Source organism: Talaromyces proteolyticus (assembly GCF_021365285.1).
Source record: "Talaromyces proteolyticus strain PMI_201 chromosome Unknown BGW36scaffold_5, whole genome shotgun sequence".
NCBI classification, from domain to species: Eukaryota; Fungi; Ascomycota; class Eurotiomycetes; order Eurotiales; family Trichocomaceae; genus Talaromyces; species Talaromyces proteolyticus.
This window is the reverse complement of record NW_025764281.1, coordinates 1618700-1645608: the sequence shown is the minus strand read 5'-3', so window position 1 is coordinate 1645608 and position 26909 is coordinate 1618700. Positions and strand designations below refer to the sequence as shown.

The following is a 26909-nucleotide window of genomic DNA, read 5'->3' as shown; positions in this document are numbered from 1 at the left end:
AACATGGTGGGAACTTTTCCAAGTCATATCATTAAATTTCAAAGTGAACGGTTTGTATTTTTTAATGAACCCAAGATAAGGGTCTCACGGTTCGAAGGAGTGATCAGTTTCAGAACGACGACCGAAGGACAGAAAATTTACAAGGCCTCAACCCGCTTTTCGAGTTCCTCGACGTCAACCTTTTGCTTGTTGAGAACTCCGGCGGTGTCTGCTTTTTCTTTGGCATCGGGACGTGGAATCGTGGCTGAAAGCTGTTCGATGGCTTGCAGATCATCGTCAGTCATGGTGTTGGAACGCACAGGACGGAAAGGTGCTGGCGATCCGGCGCGAGATGTAAGGAACTATAACGAATAGTCAGATATACGCAATCATTCAAATACCAGAATAGCAAGTTTGAATGAAGTAAATAATGACTTACCGAGCTAGCAGCGCTCAAAAGGGCGATCAGGCTGGCTTGGACGACATCTTGGTGAATACCAACACCCCAGACGACGTCTCGCGACCCAGCATTTGTGCACTGGATGTAAGTAGCGGCGCGCGTCTCCCTGCCAATACCGACCGAGTGCTCCTTGTAATCCTGGACATCAAGATCAATACCCAGACTAGACAGTGCATTCGCCAAGGACGAAATAGCACCGGAACCGACACCGGTGATGGGGTGCTGAATCCCGTCGATTTCAATGATACCCGTAAACCGACGTTTCAAGTTTCGTGTGTTCGGTGCTTTGCCAGGCTCTGGTACTGCGGGAGACTGTGATCGATCGGTCGTGATGTTGTAATCAATCAAAGTGAACCGAGGGTTCGTCTTGAGATGATATGCGTTTTCAAACAAGTCGACAATCTCGCTCGGACGAAGTTCACGACTGACTCTTTCCGTTTCGCTTTGGACGATTCGGGCGAACTCAACTTGCAGTCCGCGAGGAAGGTCAAGCTCCAGAGATTTAAGAATAATCCATGCAGCACCGCCTTTACCACTTTGGGAATTGACTCGAATAACAGCCTCGTATGTGCGTCCAATATCCTGAGGATCCAAGGGCAGATATGGTATCTCCCATTGGTCATTAACGTCAGCACCAGCGGCATCGCGAGCAACAAAGCCCTTCTTAATTGCGTCTTGATGGCTACCACTGAATGCACAGACCACTAGCTGGCCACCATAAGGCCATCGTTCATTGACAGGGATTTTATTACTCTCTTCAACGACCTTGATGACCGAATTCAAATCAGAGAAGTCAATATTAGGGTGAATTCCTTGGGTATAAAGATTGAGTGCCAGGGTGACCAAATCGACATTGCCGGTTCTCTCTCCGTTGCCGAACAGGGTGCCCTCAACACGATCGGCGCCAGCCATTTGTGCAAGTTCAGCGGCAGCAACTGCGCAACCACGGTCGTTGTGGGGGTGCAGGGAGACAGCGAATGTCTTGCGTTCAGTCATGTTGCGACAGAAGAATTCGATTTGATCAGCATAGACATTGGGGGTCGACATTTCCACTGTTGCGGGGAGATTGAAAATCATGGGGTGTTCCTCTGTAGGTCCCCAGGCGGCCTTGACTGCCTCGCATACCTGTACAATATACTCGGGATCTGTGTCAGAAAACGTTTCGGGGGAAAACTCGTATTGCCACTCTGTTCCAGCGGTAGAGGGGTCGTCCTTGGTAATCGAGCGAGCGTATTTTGTGCACTTGACAGCCAATGCCAGACTTTGTTCTTTGGTCATTCCGAAAACAATGCGGCGAAAACAATCGCTCGTGGCAAGGTAGAGATGTAGGATAGCTTTCTTGGAACCTTTCAGGGAATCGACGGTGCGTCGAATAAGATCCTCTCGGCATGGGGAAAGGACTTGGAGCCAGACATCATCAGGTACCACGCCGGGCGTCTCGACGAGTCTGCGAGTGAAATCGAAATCGGTTTGCGATGCGGACGGGAACGATACCTCAATCTCTTTGTAACCAAGTTCAACTAGCATATTAAAATATTTAAATTTTTGGTCTCCATCCTGTTTGGTCGATCAGCGCTGCGACAGTGTCTGTAGTCAATGCATCTACCCACCATGGGATCTACCAAGCTCTGGTTCCCATCTCTCAGATCGGTGGCAAGCCAGCGGGGAGGCTTGTCGATGGTTTTGTTCGGCCATTGTCGGTCAGGCAGGTTTAGCGGTTTGAATCGCTTGTATTTTTTGGAGGGATCTTTAAGCCTGGTTGCACATTCAAGTCAGTTCAGGTGCTAGTCGTACTCCTTCAAGAGCTGGAGTCATACATAGGCATGGCTGTAGTCACGGTCAGAGGCGGGGTGAAGTCCCAGAAAGCGGGGAGAGTGTAGGGCGTCGGCGGGATGCAAGAGCGAATTTATGTTCAGCAGGGTTGCGAGAATGCGGATGGGTGTAGATTGTATTAATATATGAAGGTATGACTCATGTCAATCAATAAATAATAAATAGGAGAATATGCGTTCGCATGGGGTACAAGGTAGTGACTGCAGTCATGTGTTTTTGAGTCATCGCTGATTCGCCAAAGAGTTTTCGAGTTCCGACTACCGTCACTCTTCTGCCGTTATTAGCCGGGCCTCTGAGTCATCCATCAGATCAACACTTTACTATGCTATTAGGGCTGGTCTCCCTCGATGTACCACCACGGGATTGCCAAATGATGATCGAAATAGCGAATACAGCTACCATGCATTCTAGCGTTGCTAAATGCAGTAGAGCAGATACACAGGCCGTTGAGATCGGTCGAGAAGCAAGATACGTTTGCGAGAGTAGATGGCGCGAGCGAGGGCAAGCCTCTGCTTTGGCCTTCCACTGAGTGATATACCCTTACTTCCGATTCTAGTCCCGTCTCTGTGGAAATTGCTGAATGTCCACATTCAAAGCACAAGCATGTATGACAGTATGGTACCATGACTCGTCGAATTTGCAGACACCAATGATCGACTGCCTGACCGTGACATTTGGCAACTATGGCTCCTAGCTGCAATATGCCATCTCCATTTCACATGTGTACACCATACCACGAGCCACTGGGGTTTCTCCGAGTAGCGCTTTAAGGAACGTGGACTTTCCACACCCGACAGGGCCGATGATCATTGTCAACGTAGACAGTTTGATTTGTAGTTGAATATTCCCCCTAGAGATTCAGGTGGATAGTCGCAGTAGGGACTCTTCAGGAATTTTCTCTTCTCGATACTTTCTAGGAATAGAAAAAGAACGTTGACCGCAAGACATGTAGTGAAGACTGCAGCCAGCCTTCTGTCTCCAGGCAAAAGCTATAGCGTCCGGGCTTGGGCAAAATCTAGGAGGGTAGAAAAGAAGAGATAGACGTTGATGATGAACGATGGCCTGACTGAAACGAGAATTCTCTACGTGGGAAAGCACTGACAAGGCTAGTGCAGCGATGAGTGATAGAGCTGCTGCGGCGATCGACACCCTGCTTTGACGACTCGGCTTAGTGATCCAGAGCACTAGCAGCGCGAGTCTGATGCAAAAAGCACCGAGTATTGTAGCCTGTATTTTTTTTCAGCCAGATCGAGGCTATCAGAGATTGGCACCTGTTCTACCACCAACTGAACGGATTTGCCAATACGCAGCGAGGTTGAGGCAGTCCTGATGCTGGACCGGTATAGCTGAAAGATCCGAGCCACAGAAGCAACTATTACTAAAGCTGATGGGCCAAGTGAAAGAATGCTCTGCTCAAACAGTAAGGTGAAATCGAAGTTGTCCCGACACCAAACGACATTGGGCCCGAAACGGTCGTCAGCTCCCGGCGACAGACGTCTGATGCATTCATTGCTAGTTCCCAGTCACGACCAAGGTGGCTAATACGTATATTAAGACATCAACTAATTCTTGACGTTTCTTTTGCATCGAATAATGTGCGGGAAAATGAACAGTCTCTTTGTTGGAGGGTTACATAAGCAGACCAGGGTTGTAACAACCACCTCCCTTCTGGTTCGTTATCATTTCTGGTGATTTTCGGTCGTTAAATTTGACTTATAACAACACTAGGAGGAACAGTAATGAGCAGTAAGGGCTGGAAGCATGCGGCATGGTTGTGGTTTCACGTGACAGGGCATCAGCAGGGAGAAGCTCCTCCTCGAAACTTCTTACCTTTGGCAGCGATTCTACACACATCACTTATTTTTATCGACAAGGACAATTCGCGATCGCCCTGACGAAGGACATAGGTGTATACAGTGTACGCAGTAAGCTGCCCTGACTGGCTTGCTGGCTGGAAAAGCCACAAACGTTTAGGGTTCTGACGGATCACGCTAGAACAACTAATTAGTTCTGTATAAACTTCTTATTAACTTTGATGCCTGCTGAATGCTGAAGCTCTGAGCACTCCAGATTTTCTAATAATAACCGATCCACCAGTGAAACTGCCAAAGGAGCCAGCAACCATCTTCGAAGCTGAGGATGATCAGCCCCCGTGTCGATCTTCAATTTAACTTAGCGCGTCGAGACTCGAGAAGGAGCCGGGGCAATTGCTGCCAAGGAGTATTGTTATGATAGACCCCATAGCTAGTTAGTTAGCCTGAGGCTTGATGATCATAGCAACGCTAGTTAATACGAGGCTGAAGCTGCGGGTCTTCTTCTGGCTTCCGTGAGCCTCGCGACTAGGTGATTTTGAGCAATATGAGCCGCTTAGGGGCTATGTTTAGATGGATCGTCTGGGCTTAAGACTAATTTGGCCATCGGGGGCGAATGAGAACGGCACTTCAGGAGTGAAGTTGTACTTGCCAAGCGATCTATGACTTCGAGTGTAGTTTGGTCAATTATATAAGATGGCGAGATTTTCCCTATCTCATCATAACAATCACGACGACCATCCCAGTTTCGCTACAAACAGTGTCAGCGAATAAATATTCTTTCACAAACATAAGCCCATCATGAAGGTTTTATCGCTTCTCTCGATTGTCGGTCTAAACTCCGCGACAGCTCTTGCAGCCAGTACGTTTGAAACCCCTGACATCTTTCTGGAATCAAAACATGTTCGATTGCTGACATACATTTGAATCTCAACAGAAGCTGGAAGCGGTTGCAATGTCGAAGGAAATCTGTTCAACCTGGAGGTGTTCACGCCTGCAGTTCCCACCGCAGATCAAATCCAGATCAGCCAATGGGGAGACCTAGGTAACTCAATCGCCCGGTTGAGTGACGACCAGAACCAGCAAACAGCCGTCTTCTACATCAACAAAGATAACAACCGACTCATCGTCCTCGATGGGTACAATTTCCTCAACCCGTCCAACGCCTACACAGACAGTCCAAACGGTGGCGAGTTGAAATTTACCTTTTATAACGACACCTCCAGACCGACCCCCTACTACTGGCCCGCCTTCGATATCAATTCGGCTGGCAATTTGACAGTCAATGGCTCAAGCAAGGCTTTCAGCGTTTGCAATTCCAAGAATTCCACCCAGGGAGCAATCCACATCGGATCAACCGCTGGCAAGAACTGCACAGCTCTCGATGGACTTATCATATATCCCCTCACTTCCCAGCTCGGCTCTGAATAGGGCCGAAGCCGTTGATGTTATATAAATAGATGTACTGTTCTTAGACTAATTGCATTTGCGTGATTATCACGAGCGAATATATGTTTAGAAAATTAGAATTCTTCTTTTTTTTGTCCGATTGAATTACTTTTTTGAAATGTACATTTTTAGAATGATGTATGAACAATTATCAACACTTTTATCGTCCAACATCACTTCCGACCCTTTGGTTTACTTTTGCCCTGCTTTTTCTTATCAGACTTGGGTCTTCTCTTGTTCTGGTCCTCTCGCTCCTTCTTTCCCTTCTTCCATACTTTGCCCTCCTTTCGATCACGGGTATCATCCAACCGCTTCTTCTCTTTCCCACTCAGCTTCCGCTTCTCCTTCTTTGCCGAGTCAGACCCGTTGAGCTCCAACAGCCCCCTCTTCCGAGCATCCTGCTTTTGCTTCTCAGTCTCAAACCACGTCCGTTTCGGTCGCGACATGATCTCGGACTCATGTTTGAGCATATTTTCTCCCTTGGCGGTCTGCATTTCGACTTGCGCGAGCTGTTTCTCCTCTTTCTCCTCGCGGAGAATCTCCTGGATTTCGTCTGCGAAACCCTCGATTTGCTCGGCCAATTGATCCACAATGTTAGACTCTATGACGCGGCTGATAATCTTGGCACCTTGAGTTTTGCCCGTCTTCACGGCCGCTCGGACGACTTTGCGATCCGGCTCGGCTGCTAATGTGCATGCTCGACCGGATCGACCTGCACGCGCAGTACGACCGACACGATGCAGGTAGATTTCGTGCGTTTGCGGGGCTTCGTAGTTGATGACGGTTTCGACTCCTTTGATGTCAAGACCACGAGAAGCAACATCGGTTGCTAGTAAGAAGGCCACGCGCCCGTCACGGAAATCCTCTACGCTTTTGATACGCTGTAAATTTAGTTAGTAAAAGAGATCTATAAATGCTTTGTTTTGAAGCTATACGTACCTGCTCTTGGCTCATGCTACCATGCAACTCGGCTGCCTTCAGTCCAAATAGACCAAATATAACCCGAACTCGGTGGGCCTCTTTTTTCTGACGGAAGAAGATAATGACCCGCGATGTGTATGCCTCCTGGCAGAGATGGACGAGCGAGGCAAGCCTCTTATCCTCACGACCTGGTCGCAGACGGACAAACTCCTGAACAAGAGTTCCTACAGTTTGCTTCTTCGAGTCAACCATCAGCCGCACGGGCCGGTTCAGGCCCACTCGAATCAGCTTGTCAACTGAGCTCGTCATGGTCGCAGAAAAGAGCATAGTTTGACGAGATTTAGGAATCGTGGTCAAGATCTCGTTTAATTCATCCGCGAATCCATCTTCTAGCATCCGATCAGCTTCGTCAAGAACAAGGATTTCGAGTGTATCGACGGTAAAGCTAGCAGAGTTTCTCATATGGTCAATGAAACGACCGGGGGTGGCAATGATAATATCAGGTCGTTTTTTCAAGATGTTCTCTTGTTCTCGAAGACTGAAGCCACCAATGAGTTGACAGAATGTGATATCAGTATAGGTAGCAAGTTTGGTAGCGACATTATAACACTGAACCGCAAGTTCACGGGTGGGCATTAGAATGACAACGCGGCTTGTAGGAACTTTGCGTGGCCGGTAGAGTAGACGTTCCAGAATAGGTATAAGAAAAGCGCCGGTTTTACCTGATCCAGTCACAGCACCACCAACAACGTCCTTGCCCAAAAGAGCTACAGGGATGGTTTTGCGCTGGATTGGTGTCGGAATCGTGAAGCCAACGGCGGCCAGACCACGAAGAATGGGACGAGAAAGATTGTAGTTTTGAAAGGAGCCGTTCGCAGAATCGTCTGCTGCATTGTTTGAACTGGATTCTTCAGGTGCAAAGAAGGCCTTTCTTTTCTCTAGCTCTTCGTCGTTCTCGCTTTCAGACTCGGATTCTTGGTCTAATACCATATCGTCCGGATGAGCGACAGGAGCTGCGACGGATCCTTCTGAATCGGAGTTTGCACCTCCATCTTCGTCTCCGTCTGCCTCGTCGTCTTCAGCATCCTCAGCCTCGTCATCCTCTTCCACCTCTTCGCCATTAACCCCCATACCAAACCCATCAGCAGCCAACAACTCATCATCCTCAAAATCCGGGATCTTAGCCATATCCTCGTCATCCTCGTCTCCTGCGTCCTCTTCAACATCACCATCACTCTCAAACCCCTCAAAATCATTCTCCTGCCTCTTTGCCTCTTTCTTCTTCCTTCTCTGATCCTCATCATCCTTTCGAAGCTTCCGCCTAGCAATGATATCATCAATATCAACCGCCTTTTTATTCCCATTCGCGTTTCTCTTCGTCTCATCCAACCCCCAGCCGTCGAAATCTTCTAATATATTCTGCGCTGCATTTCCGCCAATGTCAAACTCAAAGGCTGGATCTAGTGCGCCATCATCTTTCGTATCATCTAGTGCACCGTCGTCATCATCCTCATCATTATCGCCATCTAACAGCTCAGTTATGTTGGCCGCAGTCTTTTTAGATTTTTTCTGCCTTTCTTGCTTAATCGCAGCGTCGGTTTGCTCCCGTTTACGTTTTTTGCTCGTCGAGTTTGTGGATTGGGCGGCGTCTGCTGTTTCTTCATTCTCTTCAATCAGCCTTTCATCGTCAGACAGTGTAAGAACAAAGTCATCGTCGGCTTTGCTTCTAGTCGGCGCCATGGTGTGTGGGATTGAAATCCGGAAAATAAACCATAAACATGAAAATGAAAATAGAACAGAAAAAATAATTAAGACAACTGAAACAAAAGGTAGAGAATCTGAGGGCGCAAGTCACCCTTCCAAAATCTCTTCGTCGTGAGTCTAACCTTCACTAGTGCTAACAGAAAAAAATAGTTTTGAGATAACGCAAAAGCGGTGGATTTTGACGGGCAGAAAAGTGTCCCAACCCACCGCCTTACCTTTTGGGCTTCAAAGTCAGATTCGATACCAATCCGTTAGCTTCACGTGGCTTGAGCTTAATTTTAAATTGTTATGTAGGAAGATCTAGAGCTACTGATTAGCAATTCAGAGAATTTTTTTAATTGTTGAACAAGCCATTGGCGGTGGTAAATCCCCACGTCTAGTAAAAAGCCGGTCGACAACGAAAAAAACAGAGAAATATCGCAATATGCAGCAATAGCATGACAGACCAACACATAACCCAGCCATCCAGACATATAATTGACTATGAAACAGGAAATAAAAGCAAAAGCCAGTGCGGGGTCTATTTAAGAAAAAGGAAAAATCACAAATCACGCCAGTCAGATAACCCAGTTCTTTTCTTTTCCAATTCCAAAGCCACGAGCCGAAGCCGAAATATGAAAGCATTTAACACCGAGCCCATATGTTTGTAAAGAATTAAAAGAAAAGAAGATAACAAGAACCCGAGGGAAAATCAAGACTAAACCGGCTAGCCCAATCAAAACGGTAAAAACCCTGGTTTCTATTCCCTCAATGTGCGATTAAATGAGTAAGCAACCTGTACAATAATTTCGACACCATGGTATTCGAGATTTCGTGAGAGAAGGATTCTAGCCAGGAAATGGCGGGTTCAGAAGACCAGAGCGAGTGGGATGAGTTGCCCACTGACAACATCCCGCACAAGCCAGAATTTAGATGTGCTGGTAGCAAAAATGCTTGGCATCGATTGAGCAAATGTAAGGCGTACCAATGTAGGAGACGGCGCCCGTATGTAATCATGGACAAAGATGAGCTAAACATGTGCATTGGAAAATGCATCAAGGTGACAAGTCCGATTCTCATCTGACGATGTTGCTCATGATCCGATGAATGGTCAATATTAAATGTTCAGAAGAAAGCTACCCGGTATGCCATTATGGCACTGTTAAAACCAATTAAAGCAAGCCTTCCTCACCGATTCCAGGTAGCCCGGCGCCGGCGACATTGATATTTTGACCTTGCATGACACCACCGAGGTTCAAATTGCGACCAGCCAGTTGGAGGTCAGGATTGCAGGGTGGAGAGTGTGACTTGTGGTATTTCAGGCCATTCAGGTTCTTGTACCGTTTACCACACACTTCACATCGGTACGGCTTCTCTTTCTCCATTCCCATCGTACCAGGATATGGAGCAGCAGTTTCGGGGTTCACAATCGAAAAAGTGCCATCTCCATTTTCGTGCAGCTGTTGATTATTGTGACCATGCTGTGAAGGATTAGCAAGAATTCTTAACAAGCATAAAGGCCGAAACTTACCGCTTTATGATATTTCAAACCATTCTGATTTTTGTAAGCCTTTTCGCAACCAATGACTGGGCACCTGAACGGTTTGGGTTCGTCAGTTGGAAGCATGCCCAACGAGGTATCTGGAACGCCGGCGAGCATTTGTTGTTCCCGAATGCGCCGCGCGATGTCGCTGTTCGGTCCGTACTGGGAATTGCCCAGTTTCATATGCACTTGCGAGCCGCCATTTCCAAACCCACCATTGGGGCTAAACAATCGTTTCGCAGGCTCGTCAATGCAGAGATCGACCATATCATTGGACCCGAAGCCTGGGAATTGACCGTTGGCAGCTAGGCCAGCTTGCATTGAAAGATCATTAAAGCCACCAAGGACACTTTCATCCAATTCTGCTGGGGTACCTGGTCCCGAGGAGTCGGGAGTATTGCGGAACTGGGCATTTTGAAGAGGGTTTGACGACAGGGTTGGGGTATTGACTGAAGAGACGGTCGGATTGTTCTGGAGAACGGTGTGGGCCGGCGCGACTGGTGTGCCTGGCTGAGATCCTCGTAATCCTTGGCCCTGGAGCATACTGAGGTTGAGCTGTGGAACTCGTTGATTTGGGGAGGCAAATCCCCCTTGCGTAGTTGGAATTTGTGATGAGAACAAGTGAGACGAATCAGTGTCGCCCATTGCATCATCCATTTCCATGTCATCGATTGTATCCAAATCTAGATTCTGCTGTGACGTAAAGTTGCTTGTGTCTATGGTTTGATTCGGATTGAACTTGGGCTGCCCGTTGTTGGATTGGTTAGCTTGTACAGATTGTCCATGGCTCTGGGTTTGGGCGACGGCAGCGGCAGCAGTAGCCATAGCAGCTCGATTATCGCCTTGACTTGGGCGTTGTCCCTGTTGAGGAGACTTTTGTGCGTGAGCTTCTTCGTAATGCTGTAACAAATCATGCAGCGTAGGGAGGGTAATTCCACAGCAGGAGAAATCACGCATGAAATTGGCTTCTAGTTTTGGCAAATATGACGAGGAGTGAAACGACGGCGATTGGAAAGACGTAAACGGAGAGGTACCAGTCATGATAATACTAAAATTTGTCAGCGTAATAATTCTTTCAAGGGTCCGAGACCAAAAAAAAAGGTGCTGATCGCAAGGTCGCAGGTAACAGGCAAGGACAGTATCAAAGGAAAGCAAAAGAAAGGGAGAACAAACTCATCTCGTATCCAGCTACCAACGGAAATACCGCCCCAACTCATTCCCCCAACGAGACTGCCAGCTAGGGACTCGCGACGTGGTTTCTCACGATTCGATCCCATCACGGAGATTGGTTTTGTGCCATTTCCCCATTGTGCCATACTTGCACCCAAAGAATCCTTTCGAGCGGCGGCTGCCTTGTAGACAGCGCTCGCGTTGGATGCAGTGGGATTAGAAATGCTACCAGGTCGGTCATTATTCGCTGCCTTCTGGAGGGCAGAGGTCAGGTTCGAAGCTTGTTGGCCTGGCGGCGAAACCGAGGTTTGGCGAGCGGACAGGTCGAAGGGGCCGCTCATTGTGTGAAACTGTGCTGGTGAAGAGGGGAAGAGGGGAAAGGTCGACAGAGCGTCGTCGTCGATCACGGCCGAATCCAGGTATACTGTCTGATTGCCCGGGTCTGCTGGCTTCTGGGTCCACGAAAAGGAATCTTTTCCACGACTCGATGGCTTGCGGGCGAAAGAGGTTACGCCGAATCCGACAGGTGTGCGGATGGGGGTTGATGCTCCCGTGGACGGAGGGTCGAGGTCACTGATGGAGGGCGAGTAGTGAAGAGATGGAGGGGTGGTTGTGTCTGAAGCGTCGCTCATGAGAATGAATGATATCTAGATATACGAGTGAATGAGAGTGAGCGAGTGATCTGTTGTGAGATAGTCGGATACGTGTTATGGTATGCCTCGGCGGGACTGGGTAAACGGCAGGCGTTTCGCTCGAGAAGTTTCCGCTTTAAGAACCGCCTTACGGGGTGGCGAGGAGGTGAGGGGACGCTGTATCGGGACGAGGCCGTCCACAATCGAGAACAGAAAGCGACGGGCGACACTGCAGCGCCGGGTCAGAGACAGTCGTGGAGTTGGGGATCTGAGGCAGGCGCAATCGATTAATTGGCAGCGTTCAGAAAAAAAGAGCGGACGAGGAGGAGGGGAGCAGCGGATGGGATGGATGGATTAATACGGGGATCGCGTTCCGGGTGTGTAAATTGGCATGGCTCGAGTGCGGCTGGTACGGCAGCCGCGGGAGGAATTACTGCGTTGGTCGAGGTCTGATACGGGTAATTTACGGCCGTTACCATTTGCTGCGCTGTTGGTAACTTGATGGTTCGGTGGTTCGTTACGTGACGGTCCCGCGCTAGGCCGCATCAGGGCCGGCGGCACCGATGAAGCCTAGCACGCGAGTCTTGCAGTCATTGAGACGTCCGTGCAATAATATCCTCGATGTTCTCTATTTTGTATGATAATTCCTACTACAGTACCATTACGATCAACATTAATATTCATTCTTGCGGTTCAGCGAGAATGCCAGGGGTTGGCCGCATCGGAAGAGTGCCAAGACGAAGCGAGCTGCTCAGCCGCTGATATTACGTGCATCAATGCATACACGATCATGCCATAAATTATGAGAATAGTAACATGGGGGTGCGGTTCATCCTGTGAAAGCATGTACCTACCCGCACGCAGAGAGCAGAGATGACGCTGACGATGACGGTGACAGGGTCTCGACTCCATGCAAGAACGCACGCTTTTGTAAGCGTCATCGGTCGTCAAGTCATCGTGAAGCGGCCTGCGTTGGCGGTTGTGATTGGTGCTGGCCTGCTTCAGGCAAACCCCGACCTCGCAGCCGATGCGGATGGTGGGGCTCGGCTGGAGTCTACAGCAGTCACAGCATGTAGTTATGTAGCTTTTGAGCAAGTGCTACTGCCGACATCCTTCTTGTCCCAGTTGCCGTGAGCATTCTGGGGTGGACGTACTCCAGACTGATACAGCGATACGTCGAAGTGACAGGTCGGCGCAAAGGAGAGCAAAAGGCGTGCCGTAGAATTACTGTCTGCGGCATAGTGAGTCACCAGTGGGCCCTCGCCGTGCGCAGGAGCCAATCGGGCGACCTGCTCTGGCGCCGACAGCCGGGCATCGAACCGACAAAGGAAGCTCAGGCGAAGACTAGTCCCTGATTGGCTGCGTGCGACTCCATCTGCTCCCAGCGCCTTGGAACCTGGTATTATTATTCTACTATTAACCTGAGATGTTGCGCCGTAGTGTCTGAGATAATGTGTGTGTGGAAAGGCCACACAGTATACAGTACTAGTGTGACCCTGACCGTTGGTGCCGCAAATGCAGATGCATAAGTATCAATCTTGGCGCAACAGGATGATCCGCGCTAACATCCCATAGTGCCGTCCGCCACTGACAAGTCCACAATGCCTTTATTGATGTGCAGTAATAATATTGATAAGTATATTAATATCATTCATGAACATTGGCGTTATCCAAGTGGGTCGCAGCCCAATAATAAGGATTTAGGATTGAGTCAAATGCGAAGTTGAACCCTTTAACTCAGATTCAGCGCGCGTAAATGGGTCTGCTGCACATTGTCGTGCTGTGAGGAGCTTAGCCGCAGCTTTCCCGTTAGGCTGCGTCGTCGTCGCTACGTATAGTCTCAGACCGTCTTGATATGTATCACTTAACGATGAAGAAGGCACGGCTTACAATTTACAGCCAGGTGGCGGCATTATTGTCTCCGCATCCCGCCATGCAAGGGCATAAGCTATCTGATAGGCTCATGCCAGATGGACGGTTAGGGACGGCGCATCTGTGGTCCAATACCTCCTTTCGAATCACTTGTTCAGTTGCTGATCATGGCGATGCTGCGACATAGCTATCTGCCAACCCACCGGCTCCATTATGTGGAGACGCATCAAACCAACAAAATGTCAATCTCATACGAACTTCGATGGATAGAGTATACATGCCACGTTTACAGTATTGTGATGTGAAACCGGTGTAACTCGAGCCCTGATCTATAAACTTCGGTAATTAAGCGATCGCAGTAATAGTTAAGGGGCTCCATGAACCCTACTTCCGGGCTCATAGTGTACACTTATACTCTACCAAGTATGGAATATAAATAGCATGTAATTCACACGTGTGCCGCTATTTCGTAGCGAGAGCTACTACGTGCTTACATGTATTATTGGTATCCGGACCATATTTCTTAGCGACATCTGAAGTGCACATGTGACCGCCCCCTGACCTTCATCGACTGCATTTAGGCTGATTTAGCTAGATGACAAGATCTACATTAACCCTTTTCAGGTCGCAGATGCAGGAGACTTTGAATAGGAGATGGTCAGCTGATGGCTCCCGCTCTAGTTTTGGGATGGAATTCCTAACCGAGAAGCCCAATAGTTTCCTAAGCATAGCTTTAGCGACGTGTGCTATGAGTGGGATGGGCGTTGATCTTCGGAGCACCCGATAGAACTAGCAATATTACGATATATCCGTCTAACAGGGCATAAATTCAAGAAGCGACTTTATTGGCTGTTGGAGAATATCATCGCAAATCTCCAATTCGATGATCAATACGGGGTAGCAGACTAGCAACGCAGGATCAGTCACTACATAGCGGTGAGTTAGAGGCTGAGGACACATGGCCATTTTTCAGTCAATAAATTTTAAAAAAATAATTCTTTAAAAAATGATAATTGGCTGTTATCCTGAAACAAACACACAGATGGAACTGATACCTGAAACCTGAACCACAGCTCCAGATGAGCTTCGAGAAGAGCTGTACGTGCTTCTAGTGCGACTGGAAGCTAGTTCGGGAATTTGATCACGAATTGATAACTTTCCTAACTGGGTCTCCATGTGCCGATCGTTGCCGAAGAGCGGAATTGGTAAAGTTACAATTTTCCGATTTCATTGCCTTTTACGAAATTTACAATATCAGAGCCGGAATTTTATTTCCCAATGTGGGGCCTATGGGCTAAAACAAACAGTGCAAACTAGATTATGACCGCTCAACGCAATTGGCGTTTTAAGTTTAGATTTTGATGATTTTTGTGATCCGCAACTTGTTGTCATTGCATGCTTCACAATCACCTTGTCCATTCCTAAAGCGCACATAATCTTAGCCCTAATATCAAAATCTGTTTTCTTTTTCTTGTACATTCCTTTTTCTTGGCTGCCGTTGGTAGAGCCTCGCAGGAATGGAGACCGATCTGGTAAATATCTTCACTCCCTGCCTTTTCTAACGTAAATACTAACCAAGGCATGCACAGAGCATTACTAATGGGTCTGTACAAGGGCACGCCGATGGTCCGCCTACTAAAAAAGCGAAGCTCGATGAATTGCCTAAACCTGATGCGAATCCAGCAACCAGCGATGCACCTGAGCGAAAGCGGGGTATAGCTCCTATCAAAGCAGAGTAAGATTGCGAGCGAGTTCATCTTTAGCCAAGTAGGCAGCTGATAAAAATTCGTTTCTTAGGTACGTAATCTCCTTTGACACCCGATCTGCAAACTCCGTTCGGGATGATGACACGGCCGAGGGTGCCGCTCACCACGAGCGCGGGGACAAGGCCAGGAAAAATCAAAACGACGTGGTCAAAACAAATCGCGAACATTCGGCAAATCAACCGATGAGAGAGGCTTGTGCGCGTCGAGGAGCAACCATCCGGAATTCTCCCCAGCTGAGTGCGTGTTCGGTGACAAATGCCGATTTGAACACGATCTGCGGAAGTACTTGAAGGAACATAAACGAGAAGATCTGCATACCTTTGGTGACGTTTGTCCTATATGGCAGGCTCGTGGGCAATGCCCATCTGGGTGGAAGTGTCGCTTTGTTTCGTCCCATATGACCGAAAGAGACGTACCGGATGGTAGGCGCGAGCTGGTGCTGGTCGAAGATGAACAGCGCAAACAGCAAAGATCCCGGCCATCTGTTGCGGTTGCAAATGACGATGGAATTGTCAACATCGTGTCTGGAGACGCTAAGGATTCGTTGAGAAGGAGAAAATGTTTAACACCCAAATCAGACGCATTTATAGCCTGGTTGGATCAAACTGGAAAGGAATTGAATAAATACGTTCATGGTGGACACAACCGCGAAGATAAGGACACTGCTACTAGCGAGGAAGGACAAGATAAAAACGAAGCCGAAGAAGTAAAAGAGGAAAACCGGGCTCGCTACACCGAACCTCCTTTTCTCCCCTCAGAAAAGAGAAGACTATACTTTGGGCCAGAGACTCCCGCCCTCGCTCCATTGACTACCCAAGGGAACCTGCCTTTCCGCAGACTTTGTACGGACCTAGGTGCACAGTTTACGTACTCGGAAATGGCTATGGGCCTACCACTGATGCAAGGACAAAAGAGCGAATGGGCGCTTATGAAAGCCCATGAAACGGAAATGCTACCACCAACAATCTCTTCCAAAGCAAATGTGGTCCAGAACTACGACCATTCCCGAGACTTCAAATTCGGGGCACAAATTGCGGCGAATAAACCACATATAGCCGTGAAAACCACAGAAATTTTGACCGCACTCACTCCAAGTCTTCGGGTTATCGATCTCAACTGTGGCTGTCCAATTGACCTGGTATACCGCGAAGGAGCCGGATCTGCTCTTCTTGACTCGCCCGGTAAGCTAGAGAAGATCCTACGTGGTATGAACGCTGTATCTGGAGAGATTCCTATCACAGTTAAAATTCGCATGGGCACTAGAGACCATCAACCGACTGCACTCAAACTCGCAGAACGGCTGACTCTCGGCGGCGTTGACTCACAAATAATGGGCATAGGTCCACCAGGAATTGCTGCTCTTACCCTCCATGGCCGTAGCAGACAACAACGCTATACCAGAAGTGCCGACTGGGGGTATATTTCCGAATGCGCCGCCCTTGTCAAGAGACTTCGTAAGCAATCTGACGATCTCTCAGATACTATTCGGGAGCCCGAAGAGAGACTACAAGCCAATGGGGGCAAAGTCTACTTTCTAGGAAACGGGGACTGCTTCTCGTACGAAGACTACAACGACCACGTTCAGAATGCAAATGTCGATACGGTCATGGTTGCTCGCGGCGCATTAATCAAACCGTGGATCTTTGAAGAGATCCAGGCCGGCCAATATCTCGACAAATCCGCGACGGAGCGACTGGCATTAGTTGAAAAATTCGCGCGGTATGGGATGGACACATGGGGCTCTGATGAACATGGCCTGGGCACCACACGCCGCTTTCTACTGGAATGGCTTAGCTTTGCTTGCCGTTATATTCCAGTTGGTATACTCGAATATCTGCCACCTAATATTCAGGATAGGCCTCCAGCATGGAGGGGCAGAAATGAGCTCGAGACGCTACTTGCAAGTGACAATTACAAGGATTGGATCAAGGTCACGTAAGTCATATGCTTTGAAACGTGTTGGAGATGACAAACTAACAGTACATAGGGACATGTTTCTTGGACCAGCTCATCAAAATTTCAAGTTTGAGCCTAAGCATAAGAGCAATGCTTATGATACAGAAACTCAAGGTTAAACACCATATATAGCTTATCAAGATGCGATATATAGTCAAAATTAGATCTGTCTGAACGACTTCATTCATCACTTACTACCGGTACAAGCAGTCATTTCTAGGTCGATTAAGAAATTTAATAAGGCATGTTACTAAATCATGGGGAAATGGAAAGACGCGCTGCGTAGCTCTGAGTTTTTTTTAAACTGAGCAGAATTTACGATGTGAAACAGAGCCCAAGACTCCAAATGGAATAGGGGAAGGAAGACCCCCGCGCGCGTTAGTAACCAACATTAATACAGGGAAGGATTTCATGGCTTTAAGCTGCAGCCTAGAATTACGCCCCGCGGGAAAATCAGCCCAAAAGCGAGTGAAAAAAACGAACATTCTAGTATTGTCAATAGAAAATAAAGCGTCATATCCTATCTAGGCATACGCAACCGACGGCCCAGTCAACACCATGTCCGACGAGGCCTCCAAAATATGCGACCAAGACACAGTCCAATCTGTGCGTGAGCTGACAGCGTCGGTCCAAGGCCTCTTAAACACCATCATACTGGATCGTCAAAACTCTTCTCCCGTCAAATCTCGAAAAGACGCGAAGGAGAGGGATGAGGTGGTTAAAGCAATAAACGAACAATGTGAAAATGGTCCCCCGGAGAGGGTCCCAGACTGGAAAGAAATAGAGCTCATGCCTGTAGAAGAAATCGAGACTAAGCGAAAAGGCAACGCTCAGAAATATGAAGGTTTGAGCCTTTCTTTCACGCGATCGAACCCGTCAGGAAAGTTGATTGTGTGCATTTGACAGATTTCTGGAAAGACCTCGATGAATCAACACAGTCAGAAAAGAATGCTGCCCTGCAGGCGTATACGTCGGCTTTTAGTCGCTTTCAAGAGATATACGAGCTCATCGGATGGGGTAGGAGCAAAGATGTCATGTTTGACAACTCCATTCTCACGGAAAATCGTGATCTTCTCATCGAGTCGATCTTCGGGATCGAAGCTTATCGAATGGCTTATTTCAGAATTTCCCCAGAAAAGTCTCGTTCGCTTTTCGAGATTTCTCGCCTTCCTCGTTTGCTCACAATTCTTGTCCGAATCGCATGTAGGCAGATATACTTTGTCGGTGCCTGTGGAGAAGGCGAACCTGTCCAAGAGAGACCATTCAGTGCTGGCACAGTCATAAATGTTCTGGCGCATGTAGCGCGCTCTCTGCGATCAATCGATATTAGCGGGGGTGTCAACAAAATGACAATGGAAGAGCTTCTTCATCAATGTTATGCACGTCGAATGCTAAACCAACCAGCTGCCGACGATGTCGACACTTACGACAAACATTTTGAGCTACTCTATGATTGTCTGACGGCCCTCGATTTTACAAGAAAGTTCCGAGAAATCAGAGAAGGTCTATGTTTACTCTTCTACTTCCGGTACAAATCTGAACCAATACATACGATCTTTGAGCATGTCAAGGCCCATTCAGAGGCGACAGTCGGAATCGACATATTTCCCGAGTTGCCCTTAGAGGAGAATATAGAGCCAACATTTCAACCGGAGGTTTTCAGTATTAAATATTTACAGGACTTCGGAGGTCTCAATATAGAGTGGACGGACTGTCTGGATGAGCATCTTAAAATCTATGCCGGCCGGAATGCTATCCGGATTTTTGCTCATCCTACGTTTTTCTATAATAACCTGGATTTGCATGGGTAAGTATCCAATCTTGAAAATGAACATATAGTAAAACTGGTATCCGCTAATTCAATGTTATCAGGGAGGAGCGCGACTATGTCGAACCTACATTTTACGAACTCTCTCTGACTTACGCCCTCTTGTTTCGTCCAACATCACGTAGCAACCTCAAGCATCTGAAACGATACATTACTGCTGGGAAGGATCAGGAAATAGCTTGGCACAAATGCGTGACGTTTAACAGTCGTCCTATCCATCGTCATATGAGCCCTTGGGCCAAAGAAAAGACTGATGGCATACCAAAAATACTGGACATCAACCCTGTGCAACATCCAACCAAAAATATCCTCTCGGAAAGCTTTTACCGTTGTACGCTTCCACCAAACATACAAGTTGCATTTAACATTGCAAAGCCATCTTCCGCAGTCAGGGGAATCGCTGGTGCATGGAATCAGCACAGGGAAACAACAACCTCAATGCGACAAATATCCGAATTGGTGCCAAATTGCCCTGAAGATCTTGTGTTTATGATAACTTCTTTAATGGAGAATAATTTGGAGGATACAGAAGCATATATACGGTTTGCTTATTTTGCGCCTCGTCTTCGTCGGCTTAAAATGTATCTTGATTCTCGTCAGCCAAGTACGATCCGTGAGCTATGGAGTGATCGTAGGGATTATCGGTCATGGTGTACATTTTGGGGGGCTTGGATCTTTGGTTCTTGCATTTTGCTATTGATGCTCATCATACTAGGTGTGCAGTTGGCTCAGGTTGCGACGCTGTATAGTCTGTAGACGCTGTTCTAGTATTTGCTACTCACTATCTTTATTTAGTTGATGCAGAAATGGGGATTATTGACAGTAAAGAAAGTTTATATTCTAATGCCATGATATAAAAAGTCATATACTCGTTCTTATTGTCTCCAATTCGCAAAGTCGTGTCGACAATAGGAATCGCGAAGACAACGTTCAATGTTAAGTGAAGCTTGATCCGTGAGGGTTACTAGGGTTAGGGCTAAATACGTCAGTCGGATAACTCCAGGCAGGAGTTACTGACTTATCTGTGAGAACCCGAAAATAATTTTCTGCTGATGATTATATTCTGATCAACTTATGTGATGATAGATGTACATTATCTCCAGACTGTGCTTTATCTACCATTCTAACATACTATGAATAAATGCATAAATGCAGCTGTCTCAAATTAATTTATAAGTACAATCAATATTCGACCACAGTAAAGACGCGATTTACATGAAGCTTTCTGTAATTTAGGGCAAAGCTGTACCAGTCGATACCAATACAAACCTTTCTTTTGCTAAAAAGATCTCTTAGCCTTGGAAAGGCACAGGCAAGGTTCCTCGCTTTTTGGGGTCGAAAACGTTTGACTTGGAAGTCTTGTTGTCGATATTAGACTCAAACGCGGTCATCAGCTTATTACCCATGGAGCGCAGTTTGGTAAAGTCGGTGATGTATTTGGAATTCACAGCGCTGTCCGGAAGAATAGAGTCCTTGCCGACAAAAACGATGTCTGCGTTGTCACTTAGTATTTCGAATCAAATATAAAGTGGTATTGTAGAACTCACAGGTAACGTCGAGAGCATCATGTCCGCTGTTTCCATTGAGGTCCTCGTCTGGGAAGCAGGTACGTGCCATAAGCCATGATGCTTCGCCAATGTCTTCAGGGGTGTCGCCATCGGAGTCGCCGTAGATACCGTAGAACATCTTGTCGTTGCTGTTGCCATTAGTATGGTTCTTTTTAAGTTCTTCCAAAAGATACGCATGTATCAAGCAGCTTACCAGATAACGGCAGCGACGTTGTTTCCGGGAAGTATGTCTGGATAAGCCTTCTGGAAATTCTCGGGGATCACGACCCAAGGAACTTCATAGGCAGCAAGCTCGCCGTTGTCTGTATCAGACTGGCCATCGGGATTGCCCTGATTCAATCAATTTATATTCATGTACATTGCTACCTTTATTTGGAAAGCCGCCATACCTTGCATTTGTAGTCAATCCCGTCACAGTCCACATTCATGTTTGAGACATAAACAATGGCTGCGCCCTGTACAAATTTATCACTCAGCACCTGCTTGCAATTTTTATAAATTCAAGAACAAACTCGAATCTTACCGTGGGCTTGGTCATGTAATCATCATGAATAGTAACCTTGGTAGACGCTCCATTCACATCATACACTGCCTTCTTGGGTACGCCTGTTGCATGGGCAACGGCAGTCTTGACAGCTCCCACATTAATGGTAGAAGCGGCAGCAAAGAAACTCGCTGGAGGACCACCAGATGGCTTGTTGTAAGAAGAGCCATCAACAGTTTGACCAAACGCGATACTGCTCAAGCATGATGCAGCTAGAATTGCTGTGCGTAGAGACATTTTGTAGTTTGGGAAGTTTAGAGTTGATTCCTTTTGTTTTTGTAACTGGTTGAGAGAGTCAATGATTGAGAGGATAGCTCCAGACAAAGTGAGCTTTAGGTTGAAGTTTATATATTCTGATAGTTTATGCAAATGATCGTAGACATGTCGTTTATTGGATTGGAGAACCGGTCTTTTCGGAGATTGAATGGCCGGAGTAACCCACAGTTTGGGGCTTACTTTACTACCTTGTTGTTCCATCTAGTATCTCGATTAAGCTTTAGGAGGATCTGCAATGTCATTGACTTAAGTGGAGCCTGCAGTCAACCCGACATTATCAATTCAATGTTGATTACGTATATGTCTATACAAACCAGCCTTGCTTCTACATGTATTATTTAGAGTTCAGTATCATGCAAAGAACGACAGTAAGCCCACAGGTAATTCGATGTACCAAGATCCAGTAGACCATATAATTCCGCGTCATTGCTCCAAAGATCTGTGAATCTGGGCTCCACTGTTGATTCTCGTATTCTGAAACCTAGGCTCTATTTGACTGTTATGGAGTCAACCTAGCATATAGGGTAGCTACTAACTATAATCCTACAGAAACCCATCAAATAACGAGTCGCGACAATATTGCATTATCTACGGGCATATCGACACCGGTATTCTACGGGAAAGCTTTCACAGATCTCCGTGTACAATAATGACTGCACCTTATCGGGTTTTGAATGACTTCCGGTGGGTTACATTGGCTGCTTATTAGCCTTCAAGTAGCCGACCAACTTTGTATTTTTATTGGACTATAAACAACTCTAGTTCTTAGAACAAGCAATTGTTAGTCGATCTTGGGGGCCGCTAGTTATTCTCCCCCTGTGAGACCCGGGGACGCCGGCCCGGAAATTCATTCTAGAAGAACGGACTTGGAAAGCTTAGCACCTGCCCATAATCCTATCTTGTAATTAGCTGGCTGACTACCGTGGCCCATGGGCCTCCTGATGGACCCCCGGGGTTATGATCAGAATATATTATTGGGGCCTCGTGATGCTTGCACGGTGGGGGCTGTGAGGATAATGGATCATGTCTTAGCCGAGGCTGCGGGGGCCATCTCTAGACGAGGCGGTTCATGTTCTGTTTCAGTGCCGTTTAGCAGATATATGGCTTGTTGCTAATTAGATCTGTTATAGATTGTGGCCTGTGTTGATTGCGATGAGTCTTATGTTCACGTAAAACAAAATGAAATTGACTGACAGGATACTGGAACTGGTTAACGACTTATATCCAATAATAGACACCAGGCGTTAGATACGACCTGATCTACGTTCTTGGTGATGAGGCTATAGGGATTAGGGACTCTGGTTCCTAACGATCCCCTCGCCACCTACCATCAACGCACGGAAATTGTAAACAAATTAATATTCGATAACACCCGCTCCCCGAGCCGCCCATATTTCCGGGCGGTTTTGGGGGTCTTTGGGGGCGACGTCTATCGGGAGCAGGCTACCCCTAACAGCACGTGCTATCTACTCTTATGTATAATTTTAAAGATTGAACCAATCTTTCATTAATAATAATGAATCCATATTATATATCTATTGATTTAAAAAAATATACACAAAATAAATAATGACTCTAGAGTCTATAAAAGGTTGACAACTCGATTGAAGGCGCTTCATATATTTACGGATTTACATCCGGATTATCCTACGAAATGTCAGTCTATTAATATACCCTACGTATATCTTGTCATTCCAGTAATGTAGGTTGCATACCTTCTTGTGATCATCTGGTTTTGCCTGGGATTTAAGCGACAGCCATTCCGTCACTATTGGGTCAAGAATGGATATCGCGCTGGATGCTGTTGCTACATAGAAAGTTTGAATCATCGCTTGGTTATATGCCTTCCTGGAGAAGCTGATTTGATGAGAAATGGTCCCGAATCGACGTGGCACCGGTTTGCAGCACTAATGAACCGTTGACATCTGGGGCAATTGATTCCAGATTTGATACCAATCGATTCTGAAAAACGCTTTGCCCAACTGGAAGAAAGATTGCACTTGATAGGGTTTGGGTAAAAGTAAGGATCGATACTGCCATAGACATATCCTTTGCAGGAACGGCCACCTGCGGCACAAGCATTACATTTTGAACACCAAATCCGGCTCCTGCACTTAGCAAAACTTGGTAGCCAAACCAATAACCAATGATTGAATTGACTTTCAAGGTAGTTAGCATTCCTGCCCCCACTGAGGTGATGATAGAGGATATTAGTAATAGAGGCGTGTAATACCCAATTGCAGAAGCGATGATACCCCCAATTATAGAAAATATGACCAGTCCCACGAGGCTGGGGAGATTATCAATACCGGATTGAGTAGCGGAAACGCCTTATATGGCTTGAAACCATATTGGAAGCTGTGGGGGATGAAAATTTTTCAACGATGAGCAGCTATTCTTCATGAAGAGGAAGTCAGGTGGAGGGAGCTTGGCATACGTAGTACGTGAAAAATAACAGTGAAGCTCCAGTAAAGACTCCGTACCAAACAGCAGCCCATATGTTACGGTTCCTGATAATGTGAAAAGGATCCAGACTTACATAGGACCAGCTACACTTGCGACGCTGTGCATGCTAGATATAAGACTGGTATAAATTGACCGAATACGAAGTGGCACAGCTCCAGCAATGATCATAATTGCCCCTAAGAAATACCACCTGCTCCTAACCCGGAGATACTTCGCCCGATAATAAAGGCAGTTGAGGTGGGAGCGACACCACACATCAGAGAACCCAGTTCAAAAATGAGGACACTACTGAAAAATATCCATTTGGTTAAATGGAATGAATAGAGCTTTCCAAACATCAATTGCACACTACATGTGCAAAAAAGGTAGAAGCTGCCGTACCAGGCAACTTCATCGAGGGATTCAAAGTCGGTGGTTATGACAGGAATTGCGGGAGCAAGTTTGGTTCCATCCTGTTTAAGATTGAGGAATTCACCAGTTGGCATTTATATGAAAGCAGAAATGGTCACAAATGGGACACTCACTAGAGATACGCAAAAAACCGCAGAGCACAAAGCGACGATTACTAAGATTAACTTCCATAAAGAGAGTTGCTCGTCATGGGTCGAATCATCGTCTACTGTATTTTCCCCGCTAGTCTTTTCCTGCTTAGCCACAGTACCTGAATTTGTGCTGGGTAGATTTTCACTGTCGGAAAGCACCGAGTTCCCCTGATGTCCTGAGGCACGCACCATCTTTGGCCAATAATATATTTTGCCAAGTTCGTTTCAAGAGACTGCACGGAAAATAATCTAGCGTGTTTAGGTATGTAAGGAAAGAAATAAAAAAAAAAAAGCAAAACTCTAGTATGTATACACTTATTGAAATAATGGGATCGAAGAGTTTTAAATCTGTTAGGGCTATACTGTTCAGCATATATATGTACGCTCTCATATTGGTCGGGAATCCAGGTTCACGGCTTCCGTGGGCCCCCGCGGAATGCCTTGCATACTGTGGTGTCTTCTTCTTTTCTGTTCAGGCATATATTTCGTTCTAGATAAATTTGACCAATTTGTCATGACGGTTGGGTCTCATCAGCAGGAGACGATTGAAACTCGGCGACAACATCTGTCGTCGATCCCTCGAGCTGTATGCGTTGCCCAAGGAGACATTATGGTTCGTAACTAACGTTTCTTTTGGCCATCAGTGTGAAGGATATAAGATACGCAAGGTAGGCGGCTTACTTACAAAGTTTCCTACCAATGTTTAACTCAACATTAGACTCGCTGCGACATATCCATCCCATGTTCAAGTTGTAGAACGGCAAGCATCGCCTGTCGATCCGTTCACCCAAAGTCGCATAGTCGACCGAAGGCTGAAAAGGTTTCTTACTTGTATGTAGGTGTCCCCTGAACTGTCTCTTGATAAAAATTTACTATATCATAAGGAAGAGCAGATTGAAAATCTTAAAAATCGCCTTGAGATTGTTGAGGATCAGCTTGCCAATCAAAATTCATCGATATCCCCGGCGGCTCCTCTTACGTCTAGTGAAACCCCAATTCAGATTGAGCGTGAAGCTGAACGCTCAACAGACCAGCTGAGAGACCTATACGAGGGTAGCTCCTCGTTTACCAGCCAATCTATCCAAGCCAAAGAAGTTGCTGAAACCGTTACCAACGCCAATAGAGCAGAAACTGGACTTAGTATAAGTACGACATTGAAAGATCTAGACAGGTTTCTACGGTGTGGAGATACTGTCAGTCATAAAGACCAAGTAATATCCGGGAATACGACATGTAATCTTCAAAGCACTTCCTTGCCTTTGCCAGCTGGATTAGTGCTTGCTATCTTACATAGAATCCATGGTATGTATAACTTGACCCGACTGTACTTGACGATTTTCTTTAAAGAGCAATTCCCTGTCCAGAAAATTGGAGGCGGCTAAGTTTATTAGTCCAAAAAACCATGTTTTTGTGGTCATCTCCACTCAACGATTTATGCTTGGTTGAACGTCTCTGCCAGGAAACCTATTTCCCGACTCGGTCCTTGGCGAGGAGAAATTCCGCAGCCATGCATGGCGTTCTTTATTTCCTAATAAGGGAATTTATCTCTAGAAAAGACGCTCTATGCGGAGAGTACGATCTTACAACGCATCTTAAAAGATGCAAGGATGTTTTTGATTCCGAGATTCAAAGCTGTGATGTGCTTGCTGTGGCAAGCTTCGAAAATATCTTAGCACTTACTATGGGTGTTAGTAATGCTTCTTTATATGTGAGGTAACTTACCGAAACATCCAATCCCCGAACCTGCAGAGAATGCGCCGATTATTCTGGACCATTTACCATATTGAGAAAACTATGTCACTTCTTCTAGGCCGTGCCTCATATCTACAAGACTTCGACATTGATGTACTACATCCTGCTCCCTCTTCAGATCCTGCCATCTGGCCTTCCGGATTACCAGGCGTCTGGGTATTCAACAGCCGACTATGCAAACTGGTTCGTCTGCCTTTCTATTTAGGGTCTAAGTTGGCCGTTTTCAGTACTCACAAATTCAGTGTTCTTTTGTACTCTTCCTTTACCCCTTTCATAGTAGTTTTCCTGCACGCGATTGCGAAGACAAATCTGGAAGATGTCCACTTACTCGATAACATTTTGGCAACTCTAAAACATACCCGAAATATGTCACCAGCATGCGATCGCCTGTATAAAATCTGCAATAGTTTTGCTACAGTTTCTCGAGATCTAGTTAGTGGTAGAAGTTCATCCTCAGCAGTACATGCTGAGCGAGGAGCCACATTGGAAATTTCGCATGACCCCCAGCATACTCCCATATTTCACCTTGAATCAATGGAAGAATCTTGGGGTATGGGTGTGCCTTCCACAGAAGCTGATGCGCATGAGACTATGTCAGCGCTGCTAGAAAGTTGGGAGAACGGACAGCCATTTGCGAATATTCTGCTTGAAGAATCCCTTTGTCCAAACATGTCTTAGAAAAAATACCATTGCAATCGAGAGCAGTAGTGTCTAAGAATGATTCATTATCATTATTCTTTTCATATGTGAAAAATAATATTTGAGTCAAAATCCATGCAATCTACATGTGACGTGACT

The 26909-nt window shown here is 46.5% G+C and overlaps 12 protein-coding genes across 12 annotated transcripts; 5 read left to right on the top strand and 7 right to left on the bottom strand.

Moving 5' to 3' along the window:
* Window positions 1-137: 137 nt before the first annotated feature.
* BGW36DRAFT_426561 (2-isopropylmalate synthase) lies at window positions 138-2264 on the bottom strand (the record flags this gene model as incomplete). The annotated part of the gene is made up of 4 exons (XM_046220286.1): window positions 138-341; window positions 419-1996; window positions 2050-2194; window positions 2257-2264. 4 exons carry the CDS (start codon window positions 2262-2264, stop codon window positions 138-140), a joined length of 1935 nt encoding a protein of 644 aa, XP_046073340.1.
* Window positions 2265-4884: 2620 nt separating this feature from the next.
* On the top strand, window positions 4885-5514 carry BGW36DRAFT_358386 (uncharacterized protein; the record flags this gene model as incomplete). Its single annotated transcript, XM_046213963.1, has 2 exons — window positions 4885-4945; window positions 5021-5514. The coding sequence occupies 2 exons, from the start codon at window positions 4885-4887 to the stop codon at window positions 5512-5514; spliced, it is 555 nt and encodes a 184-aa protein (XP_046073339.1).
* A 191-nt stretch (window positions 5515-5705) lies between these two features.
* On the bottom strand, window positions 5706-8193 carry BGW36DRAFT_295082 (P-loop containing nucleoside triphosphate hydrolase protein; the record flags this gene model as incomplete). Its single annotated transcript, XM_046211147.1, has 2 exons — window positions 5706-6413; window positions 6472-8193. The coding sequence occupies 2 exons, from the start codon at window positions 8191-8193 to the stop codon at window positions 5706-5708; spliced, it is 2430 nt and encodes an 809-aa protein (XP_046073338.1).
* A 723-nt stretch (window positions 8194-8916) lies between these two features.
* Window positions 8917-9488, bottom strand: BGW36DRAFT_151633 (uncharacterized protein). The gene has a single exon (XM_046209516.1). It carries the CDS (start codon window positions 9274-9276, stop codon window positions 8965-8967), a length of 312 nt encoding a protein of 103 aa, XP_046073337.1. The 5' UTR covers window positions 9277-9488; the 3' UTR covers window positions 8917-8964.
* BGW36DRAFT_396517 (putative C2H2 transcription factor) lies at window positions 9369-11541 on the bottom strand (the record flags this gene model as incomplete). The annotated part of the gene is made up of 3 exons (XM_046218176.1): window positions 9369-9677; window positions 9728-10787; window positions 10913-11541. The coding sequence occupies 3 exons, from the start codon at window positions 11539-11541 to the stop codon at window positions 9369-9371; spliced, it is 1998 nt and encodes a 665-aa protein (XP_046073336.1).
* Window positions 11542-12535: 994 nt separating this feature from the next.
* Window positions 12536-13294, bottom strand: BGW36DRAFT_151774 (uncharacterized protein). Its single transcript, XM_046209517.1, has 2 exons — window positions 13120-13294; window positions 12536-13066 (listed from the first exon to the last, which is right to left on the bottom strand). Exons 1-2 carry the CDS (start codon window positions 13190-13192, stop codon window positions 12618-12620), a joined length of 522 nt encoding a protein of 173 aa, XP_046073335.1. The 5' UTR covers window positions 13193-13294; the 3' UTR covers window positions 12536-12617.
* Window positions 13295-14930: 1636 nt separating this feature from the next.
* On the top strand, window positions 14931-17254 carry BGW36DRAFT_396516 (tRNA-dihydrouridine synthase 3; the record flags this gene model as incomplete). Its single annotated transcript, XM_046218175.1, has 5 exons — window positions 14931-14945; window positions 15003-15148; window positions 15211-15272; window positions 15302-17114; window positions 17167-17254. 5 exons carry the CDS (start codon window positions 14931-14933, stop codon window positions 17252-17254), a joined length of 2124 nt encoding a protein of 707 aa, XP_046073334.1.
* Window positions 17255-17564: 310 nt separating this feature from the next.
* On the top strand, window positions 17565-19801 carry BGW36DRAFT_460699 (uncharacterized protein). The gene is made up of 3 exons (XM_046222104.1): window positions 17565-17979; window positions 18042-18942; window positions 19008-19801. Exons 1-3 carry the CDS (start codon window positions 17694-17696, stop codon window positions 19717-19719), a joined length of 1899 nt encoding a protein of 632 aa, XP_046073333.1. The 5' UTR covers window positions 17565-17693; the 3' UTR covers window positions 19720-19801.
* Window positions 19802-20117: 316 nt separating this feature from the next.
* Window positions 20118-21392, bottom strand: BGW36DRAFT_460698 (putative extracellular chitosanase CsnC). Its single transcript, XM_046222103.1, has 5 exons — window positions 21055-21392; window positions 20921-20986; window positions 20725-20861; window positions 20511-20659; window positions 20118-20455 (listed from the first exon to the last, which is right to left on the bottom strand). The coding sequence occupies exons 1-5, from the start codon at window positions 21310-21312 to the stop codon at window positions 20256-20258; spliced, it is 810 nt and encodes a 269-aa protein (XP_046073332.1). The 5' UTR covers window positions 21313-21392; the 3' UTR covers window positions 20118-20255.
* Window positions 21393-23187: 1795 nt separating this feature from the next.
* On the bottom strand, window positions 23188-24269 carry BGW36DRAFT_448924 (uncharacterized protein; the record flags this gene model as incomplete). Its single annotated transcript, XM_046221766.1, has 3 exons — window positions 23188-23641; window positions 23891-23969; window positions 24005-24269. Coding segments are annotated over 3 exons (798 nt in total), but the record flags the coding sequence as incomplete, so codon positions are not given.
* Window positions 24270-24873: 604 nt separating this feature from the next.
* On the top strand, window positions 24874-25741 carry BGW36DRAFT_358380 (uncharacterized protein; the record flags this gene model as incomplete). The annotated part of the gene is made up of 3 exons (XM_046213962.1): window positions 24874-24972; window positions 25199-25661; window positions 25707-25741. The coding sequence occupies 3 exons, from the start codon at window positions 24874-24876 to the stop codon at window positions 25739-25741; spliced, it is 597 nt and encodes a 198-aa protein (XP_046073330.1).
* A 412-nt stretch (window positions 25742-26153) lies between these two features.
* On the top strand, window positions 26154-26789 carry BGW36DRAFT_358379 (uncharacterized protein; the record flags this gene model as incomplete). The annotated part of the gene is made up of 1 exon (XM_046213961.1): window positions 26154-26789. The coding sequence occupies one exon, from the start codon at window positions 26154-26156 to the stop codon at window positions 26787-26789; it is 636 nt and encodes a 211-aa protein (XP_046073329.1).
* Between the last annotated feature and the right edge of the window lie 120 nt (window positions 26790-26909).

What these genes read in the sequence shown, in the direction of transcription:
- BGW36DRAFT_151633 (XM_046209516.1), bottom strand. Translation starts at nt 9,276, where the DNA reads ATGAGAATCGGACTTGTCACCTTGATGCATTTTCCAATGCACATGTTT.
- BGW36DRAFT_460699 (XM_046222104.1), top strand. Translation starts at nt 17,694, where the DNA reads ATGTCCGACGAGGCCTCCAAAATATGCGACCAAGACACAGTCCAATCT. An exon ending in CAACGCTCAGAAATATGAAG is followed by an intron (nt 17,980 to 18,041) that starts GTTTGAGCCTTT and finishes TGCATTTGACAG; the next exon opens with ATTTCTGGAAAGACCTCGAT. An exon ending in AATAACCTGGATTTGCATGG is followed by an intron (nt 18,943 to 19,007) that starts GTAAGTATCCAA and finishes CAATGTTATCAG; the next exon opens with GGAGGAGCGCGACTATGTCG.
- BGW36DRAFT_460698 (XM_046222103.1), bottom strand. Translation starts at nt 21,312, where the DNA reads ATGTCTCTACGCACAGCAATTCTAGCTGCATCATGCTTGAGCAGTATC. An exon ending in ATTACATGACCAAGCCCACG is followed by an intron (nt 20,987 to 21,054) that starts GTAAGATTCGAG and finishes AAATTTGTACAG; the next exon opens with GGCGCAGCCATTGTTTATGT. An exon ending in TGATGCTCTCGACGTTACCT is followed by an intron (nt 20,456 to 20,510) that starts GTGAGTTCTACA and finishes GTGACAACGCAG; the next exon opens with ACATCGTTTTTGTCGGCAAG.
- BGW36DRAFT_151774 (XM_046209517.1), bottom strand. Translation starts at nt 13,192, where the DNA reads ATGATATTAATATACTTATCAATATTATTACTGCACATCAATAAAGGC. An exon ending in GGACTTGTCAGTGGCGGACG is followed by an intron (nt 13,067 to 13,119) that starts GCACTATGGGAT and finishes ATTGATACTTAT; the next exon opens with GCATCTGCATTTGCGGCACC.